General features: G+C 31.0%; 1 protein-coding gene across 1 annotated transcript in view; it reads left to right on the top strand.

The window, feature by feature from the left end:
• The window catches only part of LOC107849601 (light-harvesting complex-like protein OHP2, chloroplastic), an 11,325-nt gene extending 3,043 nt beyond the window's left edge, over positions 1-8,282 (top strand). The window contains exon 2 of the mRNA XM_016694159.2: positions 7,969-8,282. Coding sequence (XP_016549645.1) covers positions 7,969-8,083 — 115 coding nt within the window. The 3' untranslated portion in view covers positions 8,084-8,282. The remainder of the gene's footprint in view (positions 1-7,968) is intronic.
• Positions 8,283-13,426: the final 5,144 nt, after the last annotated feature.

Raw genomic sequence — 13,426 nt, 5'->3', positions numbered from 1 at the left:
TTTCTCAAACTTTATTTTTATTTTTTCCTCTCTTTTTTTTATTTTCTGAATTTTTTTAATTCTTCATTTTTTCTTAATCTTTATTCTTTTTTTGCCTTTTTTTCTCACTTTTTTTTATTTTTCTCTTTTGTTTGATCTTTTTTTCTTTTTTTAGTTCTCTTTTTTTCTCTCATTTTTCTCAAACTTTATTTTTATTTTTCCTCTCATTTTCATTTTTCTCATTTTTTTTAATTATTTGCGTTTTTCTTGATCTTTATTTTTTTATTTACTTTTTTTTTTCTCAATCTTTTCTTTTTTTCTCTATTTTGTTTGATCTCTTTTTTCTTTTTTCTCAACTTTTATTATATTTTGCAAATAAATAAAAAATTGGATAATCTGCAAAGGTATCTTCATTTTTTGACATCAAAGCAAATTTAAGGGCATGAATTGTTGTTACGAAGTTCTTTAAAAATCCGCAAAGGTGTCTTCATTTTTTGACATCAAAGAAAATTTAAGGGCATGAATTGTTGTTACGAAGTTCTTTAAAAATTTTTGAGATAAGTCGTGTCTCTAAGGCGAGAGTTGTAGAATATCTCATAAATAAAGGCATAATGTGGTAGTGTCAACTCTTGCCCGTGGGGCATAGTTTATTATTTGAAAGTCTTTGAGCTAAGTTTTGCCTCTAAGGCAAGAGTTGTAGAACATCTCATAAATGAAGACATAACATAGTAGTGTCAACTCTTGCCCGTGGGGCATAATTTGTAGTTTGAAACTTGAAAGTCCTTGAGCTAAGTCTTGCCTCTAAGGCAATAGTTGTAGAACATCTCATAAATGAAAACATAACGTGGTAGAGTCAACTCTTGCCAGTGGGGCATAATTTATAGTTTGAAATTCCTTGAGCTAATTAAGTTTTGCCTCTAAGGCAATAGCTATATAGCATCTCATAAATGAAAACATAATGTGGTAAAGTCAACTCTTGCTCGTAGGGCATAATTTGTAGTTTGAAAGTTCTTGAGCCAAGTCCTGCCTCTAAGGCAATAGTTGTAGAACATCTCATAAATAAAATATAATGTGGTAGACTTAACTCTTATCCGTGGGGCATAATTTATAGTTTGAAAGTCCTTGAGTCTTGCCTCTAAGGCAAAAGCTGTAGAATATCTCATAAATGAAAACACAATGTGGTAAAGTCAACTCTTGTCCATGGGGTATAATTTGTTATTTGAAAGTCCCTGAGCTAAGTCTTGCCTCTAATACTATAGTTGTAGAACATCTTATAAATCAAAATACAATGTGATAGTATCAAATATTGTCCATGAAACATAACTTGTTGTTTGAAAGTCCTTGAGCTAAGTCTTGCCTCTAAGGCAATAGTTGTAGAACATCTCATAAATGAAAACATAACGTGGTAGAGTCAATTCTTGCCCGTGGGGTATAATTTATTGTTTGAAAGTCCCTGAGCTAAGTCTTTCCTCTAAGGTAAGAGTCATAAATCATCTCATAAATAAAAATACAATATGGTAGTGTCGACTCTTGCCCATGAAACATAACTTGTTGTTTGAAAGTCATAAATCTTGCCTCTACAATGTAGTAGTGCAACTCTTGCCCATGAAACGTAGCTTATTGTTCGAAAGTCGTAAGTCTTGCACTTATAATGTGAAAGTGTCAACTCTTGCTCATTAGATGTAACTTGAATGGAAGAAATCGAAGAAAAGAATAAAAATAATAAAAATTGCGGAAAAAGAAGAAAATGAAGAAAATTATTAAAAAACAAAAATCAAAGAAAATGTAGAAGTTGAGAAAGAATAGCAAAAAAATAAAGGTTGATAAGATTAAATAAAAATAAAGATCGAGAAAAATTTAAAAAGAAAAAAATAAAAATAAAAGTAGACGCTGAATGGTGTAAAGAAAAAAAAGTAAGGTTGAGGAAAAATAAAAAGAACAAAAAAAAAGAGGAAAGAAAAAATAAAAATAAAAAAAATGTAAAAGAAAAAAAAAAGTAGTTGAGAGGAAAAAAGTAAGGGTTAAGAAAATTAAAAATAAAAAGAGAAAAGAAAAAATAAAAATCAAAGTAAAATTAAAATGAGAAAAAAAAAATTGAAAGATATAAATATAGAGTTGTTATCCATTATGAGGATCATTTATGTAATTTACCCCATTGATCAGGGGCAATTTTGTCCAAAAGAATATTAGTTAATAGGTAAAGGCTATTTTAAGAAAGTTTTTTTATTTGGGGCTAAAATTTGAAAGCCACCTCAATTTGGGTCTATTTTTGAGATTCACCCTTTAAAAATTATATATACATGTATACGTTAAATATATACATCTATAGAAGATATATACACATATATACGTACCATTCAATATATATGTACTACTTTAAATAAAATATACTACAATATATATATAACTATATATACACACTATATATATAGTTATAAACTAATTTATAAAACATATACATATATATACGTTAAATATATATGTCAATAGAAGATATATAAACATATATACGTACCATTCAATATATACTTACTACTTTAAATCAAATATACTACAATATACACACACTATATATGTAGTTATATACTAATTTATAAAACATATGCACATGTATACATTAAATATATACGTCTATAGAAGATATATGCACATATATACGTACCATTAAATATATATGTACTACTTTAAATAAAATATACTACAATATATACACACACTATATATATAGTTATACACCAATTTATAAAAAATATACACATATATACGTTAAATATATACGTCTATAGAAGATTTATACACATATATACGTACCATTAAATATATACGTACTACTTTAAATAAAATATACTACAATATATATACTACAATGTACACACACACACTATATATAGTTATATACTAATTTATAAAACATATACACATGTATACGTTAAATATATACGTTTATAGAAGATATAGATATATATACGTATCATTCAATATATATGTACAACTTTAAATAAAATATACTATAATATATATATACTACAATACATACACACCTTATATATATAGTTATACACTAATTTATAAAACAAATACACATATATACGTTAAATATATACGTCAATAGAAGATATATGCACATATATACGTACCATTCAATATATACGTACTACTTTAAATCAAATATACTACAATATATATACTACAATATACACACACACACACACTATATATAGTTATATACTAATTTATAAAACATATACACATATATACGTTAAATATATACGTCTATAGAAAATATATACACATATATACGTACACATATAAAATATATGTTTTTTTAAAATAAAATATATGCTACTTAATATAATAAATTAATAATACTTTCTAGTAAATTCGTCCATTTATATATTTTAAAAAAAAATTAATTGGGCCGATTTCGGGTCGGTTAACCGCGCGGGCCTGGACCGGGCTTGGTTCGGGCCGAATTAACCGGGCCCAAAACCAAAAATAAATCAGTCCGGAACCTGGTACCCTTACAGCCCGTAGGCTGACTGGGCCGATTTTTGTAAGTGGGCCGGGCTGGGCCGGGTCAGCCTGACCCGTTTGACAGGTATAGCTCCAACCTTAGCCAACGAGTCAGCTACTCTGTTCTGTTTCCCGTAGCTATGGTGAACAGGAGATTTGACCAACCTTCTTATCAAAAAGCAGCAATCATGAATAATTGGGTTATACAATAAATTCCTTTTTTCTAACCAGTTAATAAGCCTCTTCCGAGTCCACACAAACCTCTACAGGGCACAAGTTGTGCTCTATTATGAGTTGCAGGTCTTTTCTAAGGGCCATCAGTTCTATGAGGTTGTTGGAGGCATGGTGGAAGCTTCGCATGAAGCCTAGCACCCAATTGCCCGACCCGTTCCTCACTACCTCACCAATACCTCCTTTGCCAGGATTTCCCAGGCAAGACCTATCCGTATTGAGTTTATAGGCATTTCGGTATAAACTTATATTGCTTTCACTAGAAGTGTGTGCGGAAACTTAGCAGAATGAGAAGTACTTCTTCATTTTGTAATAATGCTTTGTTATATAGATTTCCAACTGATTTTAGAATACCTATTTGTCTTTACAGCGTACAAGATAAATGTTAAATTGCATAGATTAAGAAACTAATATAATTTCGTTTGATAATCATGGCTGTATGATGGCACTCTATGTTGGTTTTTTTTTAGGGAAAAGTCATCATTTCCACCCTAAACTATACCCGAAAAGTCAAAGTCACACCTACACTATTGAGACGACCTATTACACACTTATACTATTTAAAAGTGAATTTATTTACACCCTAGAAGCTAATGTGGCAACGAGCTAAAAAGAAAAAGATATCAGATGCCTTTTTTATTGTTTTCTTTTAAAATACAGCCACGTGGACGTTTTTACTAATAAAAAAACTTAAAGAAGTTGAAAGGTAAAGTTCTTCTTCTAGAAAACAAGAAAATTAATTTAAGCGCAATACTTAAAATTTTATCTCTTTATTGTTTAATAGATATTGTAGGAAGTATTAGTTGCAGATCTTCCATGGCATTGCTTATTTATATTGGAATAAAATCAAAACAGAAAAGAAAAAAAAAAAGGAAAGAAAAAATGCATAGACTCCTCTCCGCCAGTGGCAGCCTTTTTTGTTCTTCTTCTTTTCTTGTTGTTTTTCTTCTTTTTTCATTTTGTCCCTTTTCTCTTCTCCATTTTTCTTATCACAATCATTTTACTTCATTAGATCTATTTTTCTCACTAAGTGCGTGCTTATTCTTCACTATTTAGTGGTGAAGTTGGTGATTGATGAAAAAATGAATAGTGGGTATATTTTTATTTTTGATGATTGAAAATGAAAATGTTGTGATTTTGATGGTGAATGCAAAAATTTATGGTGATTTTTATTGTAAATTTCGATAATAACAATGGTGGTGGATCTTGTGAAGAAAATTAATATGCGACTTTTGATATCGATTTTTTGTGGGTCATCTTAAATTTCTTTTGTAAAGATTTGAACCTTTTTAGCATTATTATAGTGAAAATGGGAGTTTTTAAGTAAATTTGTGTATTTTTGATAGTGATGAAACAAAAATAAATAATTTATTAACAAAAAAAGAAAAATAAATATGAGCAAGTTGTCTCCCATGAAAGATTTACAATTATGATAAAAATAAAAATCTAGTAAAAACGTTGTTGCAGGTTTTAATAGTAAGAATATTTGGGTGTAACTTTGAATTTAATGGTATTTTGTGAAAATAATTGTGATGGAAATGTGGCTGATAATAGCTTCAATAGTGGTTCTTCAATGGTGAATTAATGAGGTATAGTGAGGAAGAAGCAATAATAATGACATGAAATTTATTTTTTGTAATTTTCACATAATATCTGACGTGGCAGTGACATATTGATACGTATGGCGAGTACAGAACACCTCCCAACATGAGACTGGTTGTATGCGTGTTAGGGTGTAAAAAATTTACTTTTAAATAGTTTAGGAGTGTATTAGGTCACTTCAATAGTTTAAGTGTGTCTTCGACTTTTCAGGTATAGTATAGGGTGTAAATGATGACTTTTTTTTTTTTTTAAAGATGGGGCAGTGAAAAGGGGTTTAAAATGGCTCTCAGTGGATTGAATAACTTTCAATGATTTTTCTTAAGCATAAGAGGGCTTTAAATAGCCAATATAAAACAAAAATCAGCATAATTTGAATTTCAAAATAATCTAAAATATCTCAACAACTAAAACAACCTAATCTAAAATTTAAAATTCAAACTCATCTTAATTCTAAACAACTTATTAACTAAAATTTATTGTAGTAACTAAATCAATTTTCAACACTCCTCCTTTGGTTTAGTTACTACAATTTTAAAAAGTTGATCCTCAATTTTTGCTTCCGCAAATTGTACTTGAGGATTATTTTTAAGCTTGCACACTTTTATAACATGACCTGCTTGTTTGCAATTTCCACAGATTGCATCGGGTCTCCACCAACAAAAATTCTTCAAGTGTGTTTTCTTTTTGCAGTGTCTGCAAGGAGGATAATTACCTTTTCCTTTTTTTATTTTGTGCATAAAAGACACTCTCAGTAAAATTGTTTTGTTTGGAGGCTCTTCTTTGCTCTTGTGCTTGAAGAGCACTAATTAGTTCTTTAATAGAGATAGTTGAGAGATCTTTAGACTCTTTCAGAGATAAGATTTTTGACTTGAATCTCTCCGGAATTGTCACAAGAATTTTTTCTACTATTCTGTCATCTTTGAAATCCTCGCTAAGCAACTTGATTTTACTGACAAGCAAAGAAATCTTTTCAGAACACTTAGCAATAGTTTTATCCTCTTGCATCCTAAGAGATTCAAAATCTTTTTTTAAATTCAAAATTTGCATTTGTCTAACTCGGCCACTTCTTTGAAATTCTTTTTTTTATTTTTTCCCAAGCTTCATTTGATGTCTCATAAGCAATGATTTTAGAAAAAATCGAATCCGCAACTAAATTTTGAATTACAGTTTTGGCTTTGAATTTCTTGAGTTTTTCGTTTGAATGAGATTTAATATGAGCAAGGGTAGGATTTTCAGGAAGTAGTTGTAATGGTGTATCTTCCACTACAACTTCCCACAGGTCATAGGCTTGAAGATATGGTTTCGTTTTAACTGACCAAATTTGGTAGTTTTCGTCAATGAAAATTTTTGGGGCATTCAATGAGAGACTGTTGCTTGACATTCTTTTGATTGAAAAGTAGTCCTACGCTTTGAAAATAAGTACAGGTTGAAAATGGTAGCCCTGACGGATTAAAAAGGTAGCCCTTATGGGTTAAAAATGGTATGGTAACGCTTTGGAAGAATTCACAGATTTCGTAAAATCAATGAAGCTCTGATACCACTAATGGTTTTTTTTTTAAAAAGATGGAGCAGTAAAAAGGGGTTTAAAATGGCTCTGAATGGATTGAATATCTTTCAAGCTTACAATGATTTTTCTTAAGCGTAGGAGGGCTTTAAATAGCCAACATAAAACAAAAATCAGAATAATTTGAATTTCAAAATAATCTAAAATATCTCAACAACTAAAATAACTTAATCTAAAATTTAAAATTCAAACTTATCTTAATTCTAAATAACTTATTAACTAAAATTTAGTGCAGTAACTAAATCAATTTTCAACATTTAGTTAGGTCATGATGCAAATGAGACCATTCAGTAATATATGTATTTACTCTCTTTTAAATGGAATAACATAACAATGAATGTATGATGAACAGTAAGTATATTTCTGTTTACTAAACAGGAGGAACATAGGCCTGATCACTAATTAATCCACTATAGATATAATTAGTCATAACTATTTTTCGTACTCTTGGCACATACACATTCTCTGCACTTGATCTGACGGACGTCAATACTTTGTTAACACTCGCTTGGCTTTGCCTTAAAGAGTACATTGCGATATCCTTGTTAGAGAGTATGCAATTTTTCTTAATTATATTTTTAAATGGAGATTATAAGAAAGTAGATACAAGATACTGAAATATTTCTCTATACTATGTACACAATTTTTCACCCAAATTTTCTGAAGATCATGGTCTGTAGAAACAATTACAAAGGTTCAAATCTTGTGGTGCACCATCTCTCTTCATTATCTATTGGTGAGGATCAAAAACGGTGTTTCAAACTTTCTTTGTGACATATTCTTACACCTATTAGTTCACTTTCTTAAGCAACCTATAGAACTATCTGCATCATTTGATCACTGAAACCTTGGAAAAACAAAAATATCCTGTATAGCGCAAGCACTTTAGTTAGCAACTTTTCTTTGTCACTCTTGGATGAATAGGCAATTAGTAGATGAATTGTTTCTGCTTCATTATGAAGAAACTTGTGTCTGGTAATTCGATAGTTCCATTTTGCTTTGAACCTCAGCTTAGATTCTTTGTCGTCGACAAAGTATGTTCTAACTTCTTGCCATAATGTTGAATATCGGTTGAGCAGATGGGCAATGTTTGGTTTTGCTGTGGGGATGCTAACAGAATATGCAACCGGCTCTGACTTTGTCGATCAAGTTAAGATTCTTCTCTCGAATTTCGGGATAGTAGACCTGGAATGAGACTTTTTCTGTATATGTGTCATCATGAGAGCCTATAGATTCTCTCCTAAGTAATTTAAAGTGATAAAATACATTTGTTTCTTGTAACTTCTCTGTCCAATTTTTCAAGTTTATTTGTTTGAGCCACAATTGGAGTACATTGTAGTACCTTACAGCTTCTTTTACTTTTCAAGAATATAAGTCTATAACTTCCGTATTATACCTCATTTTCTCTGAATTTTTACTTAGATTCTTATACTTGGATTTCGACTTGCTTCTGCTTTATCTCTATTTCTTTTACCATTGAATTTGCTTCTCCCTCCGTTCTCAATGACCAAAACAGCGGAGTGTGAATGTGTGCAAGATGAATACTCTTAACATAATTTGTGGTCACCACAAAACTTGAGAAAGTAAGTCCAAGAAACATCAAACATGAAAATGAAATTATAAGATTCCCTCATATTCATCATCTGCTTTAGAAATAACTACTTAGTATCGTGTGCTTTGAAGCATAAAGTTTCTCAAGTTCCCATCACATGTGTGACGATCCAAAATCTTCTTGATATTTTAGTTAGTAACACAAGAGGGGTGAATTGGGTTATGTTTGATTCTCACCTAAGTGATGGACCAGGCTACTTGACTTGTTTCTTCAATATCTTTTAGCAGAAATAAAATCACTCCTTATTAACACAAGATGGATAACACAAGAGGGGTATTTTGGGTTATTTCTGATTTTCATCTAAGTAATTGAACAAGTTATTTTACCTATTTTTTCAAGATTTCTTTGCAGAAATTAAGCAGTGTAAAAGTAATAACACGGTATTTTTACGTGGAAAGCACCCAACTCACAAAGGAAAAGACCTTGGCTTATACCTCCGCAGGATTTGTCCCAACTTCACTAAAAGAATGAGCCTCAACACACATTCAAATTACAAAAACACTTGCAACCTAGAAACTAACTCTAATCCCTTTCACAATAATCTACACAGATTGTTAAGCCTTTCCAAGTTATCCAACTAGAAGTTTAAGTATCTAAAAGATTTATTCCCTAAACAACGCTTCTAGGAAAGCAGTAAAGGTACAACTCAATTCAACTTCCTAATACAAGATGACTAGAGTGGAAGACTGTAAAATATATTACTATGGAACATTTTCATTCAATTTGGTTTGTTGTATCGGGTTGCACTACAATAGCCAGTCAGAACTATCTCAAATATTGCTTGCTTGCTTGAATTCTACCGTTTCTCTCATTATGTGTGTGTTTTGTGAAGAGACCTACAAATATATAGGATTCATTTGTCCATGAAAATTTTTCACTTTATTTGAAAATTAGCATTTGACTATGAAAATTTCAAATTGAAATTTGGAAAAAAACCAAAACCATGTTTTCACTTTTTTTAATTTTTAGTTTTTCCATTTTTTTTAAATCCTTTTTTAAAGAAGATTCCATAGAATAGGCATATTTAAATTATATTTCATATTTAAATCATATTTTATGTTTTAGTAAAAAGTACATTTAAATTCTACATATTTATTGCACAAAATATGACCAAAAAAAATTCCGACATTCAAATAAAATGATTTTTTTTCATGGCCAAACGCCCACATAGTCGATGTCTTGTCATATCATCCAGTACAATACAAACGATAAGGACTTCGACACTTGATCATTTGTGAGATGGAGATTACTTCTTTGCTTGGATACGTGAATCTATTTGTATGTAACCTTCTTGCCATGAGACTCCTACACTCAGAATCTCCATCCTGTCTGGACTGGCACATCTGTGTACTGTGTTCCCCCTATGGGTCATCCCAATTTGTTTCAGTTCATATCATATTGTCTATCATTAAAACATGTTGCGCTCGACGCTACGAGGCATAGGACACGTACAGCTAAGCTAAGGTAGGTGAATCTTAATGCATTTTCAACAATTAATAAACATAAATAAGTGGAAAAGGAGAACCAATCTTTAATTCATTTGAATCTATCTGTACTATATATTAAGAATGTGAAGTGCGTTAGAAATAATATTTGAGCCTTTTGTACTTCATTAAAATTCTTTGTAATCGACAAAACTATTTTTCACTTATATCTTACAATTATTAATTAATTATTGAAAATTAAAAAGTAGTAAAATATATGATAGGAGCAAAATATATGGTAATTATTGTTGGTAGGTTTTCTTTTTCCTTGTGTACATGGAAAAAGAGTCTTAAAAAATATGGTTAAAAAAAATAAAAGAAGGAATTAAAAATATTAACAAAAGAAGTACTATTTCGTTGAAAAGAAATAAATGAAGTGAACAAAAATTCCTAATAACTTTGTGATGCTTCTTTTAATCCTCTTGGCTATGTGAATGTATGTCTGGACGTGTGATCTTTTTGGAGCAAATTAAATTGAAAGGTGTATTCTGGGGTTTTTAAGTATTTTGAATCAGTTTCAAATTGTAACTGATGTATCTTGGGTAGCACTCGATCAGAAATAAATCGACTTTGAAACTCTCGTACATTGGTTCATTAGAATACAAGAGCAATAACTTAACTTATCAGAGCTTAAAGAGATAATACATCTGGAAACTTAAATTAGCTATTTTTTTCTCGAAAATAAATTTCTCTTCTTTTAGTCTAGAATTTCTTATTTATATTTTTCTGTTAAAAATTCACTTGCTTAGAAATTTCGAAGTTTAGATTATCATCTTCTGCTTTACTATAACTTTTTACCTTATTGTTCATTTGGTACAAGTAGTTGCCTTATATTGTTATGCTCATATTAATATAGTTTTTTATTTTCTTGATATTTAAAAGGGAAAAGGGTCAAATATACCCCTAAACTTTGCGAAAAGGTTCAAATATATCCTCCATTACAAGTTTGGTCCAAATATGCCCTCGCTGTTAAAGTTTAGGAGCAAATATACCCCTTTAAACGTTAAGTGATTTGCTGGAAATTTTCAGGTCCTTTTTTCTTTTTAAATTTTTAATGGCCACATAAATAAATAATTGTCACATAAGTAAAATATTCTTTAGAACACCGATGCTTGTGGGAGAAACCAGGCTTCTCGCAGGCATATCGGAAGCATTTTGGTTCTCAAAACTCGTAACAACTTCAGGAAATGAAGAAATCGCGACAATCCCATCACAGTTGTTGGCGCCTTTAATTGCTAATTCAGAAAGTTGTTCCCTGGAAGTGTCTAGTTCTGGAGATTCAAAGGTAGTGTAATTAAGAGCTTTACATGCTTTTTTGAGTATTGTTTACAAGTACTTACCCTGTGCTTCGATACGAAGTTGGACATGGCGTTATACCTACTTCAACAAACCATGAAAATTTTTGTTTGACTACAAAAACATACCATAAAGAAACTTTCACACAAAAACTTAATAAAGAGATGATGTTCCATACTGGAAGTTGATAAGAAAAAGAAGCTATACTCTTTATAGTGTGATGCCATAAAAACTATGCGGGTTTGACCTAAAAGGAACAGTATCGTACCATGTTAAGAACATCTCTGGTAGTGGCAGAGCAGAAATTTTATTTGGGTGTCAGAGTATAAAAAAGTAGACACACGTAAAAAATAAGGAAAGTCAACATATTGTGTGTGTGTGTGTATATATATATATATATATATATATATATATATATATATATATATATATATTTAACTATCCTTAACATGCGTGGACCTAGAATGAATAAACTAAAATTTTGAACTAGCTACATAGTGTAATATTTCCACGCTGCAAATACTTTTGTTCAACAATTTTTCTGATTTCTTAGAAACTGTCCCTTTTTTCTTTAGACAGTTAGAAAGTTGGTCCTACTTTGCTAAATCTCCCAAAACTCATAAAATTGTTCAACAAGAAATACTTTTGGCTCTGTCCATTTGCTGTTAACATCACATTCCAATTAGTCATCAAAGCATGTAAACCAATTGATTGAGGCTCTAAAATATGTGCTAAAAAACTGAACAAGAAACTTTAAGAAGCCACTACATGCAGATAGTTACATAAACATACAGTCTGTATATGATGAGGAGTTTCTCTGACTAATCGAAATCATCAACATAAAGGCAACCAAATGCTATTTATAAAACAGTTGGCGTTGAATGGTGGATTCAATCCCTTGGAAAGCATCGTTCTTGCACCGCTTAATCTTCCCTTGCACTACTCTAGCCGCCTTCATTTGGGTACCGAGTTTTTCTACCTCGGGTTGTGAAATCCTATGGGCTGCTCTTTTTTCCTCATCATATTCCAAGCATTGCTCATCTTTAATATCTTTTCTACGAATAACAACGTCTAGATATTTTTCTTTAATTCCTAAACAAACAACATATCAAGTTTTCTATCTGTAGTAGGAAAATCATATTTGTGCTTGATCAAGTCATTAACATCGTTGTAGAGCGAACCATAATTATCACAAAAAAAATTCAACATGGCTAAGGCCCCATTGACGAAATTAACCATGTCATCCAAGCTAGTAGTTGTCCCAGAAGTGAGTTGGAGACACCAACTTAGACTTGATTCCATCAGTGACCTCTTTCTTCAATTTTTCATCCATTTGGGAAAAAGATCCACTTATACTAGTATGTCTTTTATTTTCTGTATCAGTCTTGATAAAGGAGCTAACTTTAACATTGTCTCTCTCTGTTCGTCCTCTCCATAACCAGGAATTAGCCTAGGTCTAGCACCGATCCCCAATGGTGGTACAAGAGGTGTGGGAACTATATTTAGAGCATTTTTTCTCTTCCAAACTTGCACAGGAGTAAGGGGTGGGGGAACTAGATTTAAAGAATTTTTTCTCGTTGAAATTTGCACAGGAACAGGAGGCGGGGGAACTAGCATTGGATCATTTTTGTTCATCTTAACTCGCACACGAACATGATGCGGGGGAACTGCTGGAGATTTTGTGGGCACTGTCACATTAACAACATCAAAGATTCAATTTAAGGTATTAAAAAAATAATGGAACAGTTATGAATCAGATTCACCGAAGTAAATAACTTTTTGAGGATCGGAGCAACATAGTTGTTAACATAGCCTATTCAAGAATTTACTAAGAAAATGTAGTTTATATACTTTTGAATACAGAAACACAGGATAGTAATTTAGTATAACACAAATCCCAAGAAATTACTAGAATCTTGTAAAGGCTTCGTTTTTTGATGTTTCACCGATGATATTGTTCTACGTAGCTCAAAATGCTAAATTCCAATTCATATAATTGGTAAATGTTAAGTTCTATGCATAGTGTAGACGCGCTAAACAACTAACAGTCTCAAATTGTTGAAGATCACTCGAGCTCAAAAAATAAATAATGGTTTTTGTTTCTTCCGAGGGTGATCTTTGTCTTGCCCTCTTCTGCGTTCTATA

The sequence above is a fragment of the Capsicum annuum genome, chromosome 12 (assembly GCF_002878395.1).
Source record: "Capsicum annuum cultivar UCD-10X-F1 chromosome 12, UCD10Xv1.1, whole genome shotgun sequence".
Classification (NCBI taxonomy): domain Eukaryota; kingdom Viridiplantae; phylum Streptophyta; class Magnoliopsida; order Solanales; family Solanaceae; genus Capsicum; species Capsicum annuum.
This window is presented reverse-complemented; position numbering and strand designations above follow the sequence as displayed.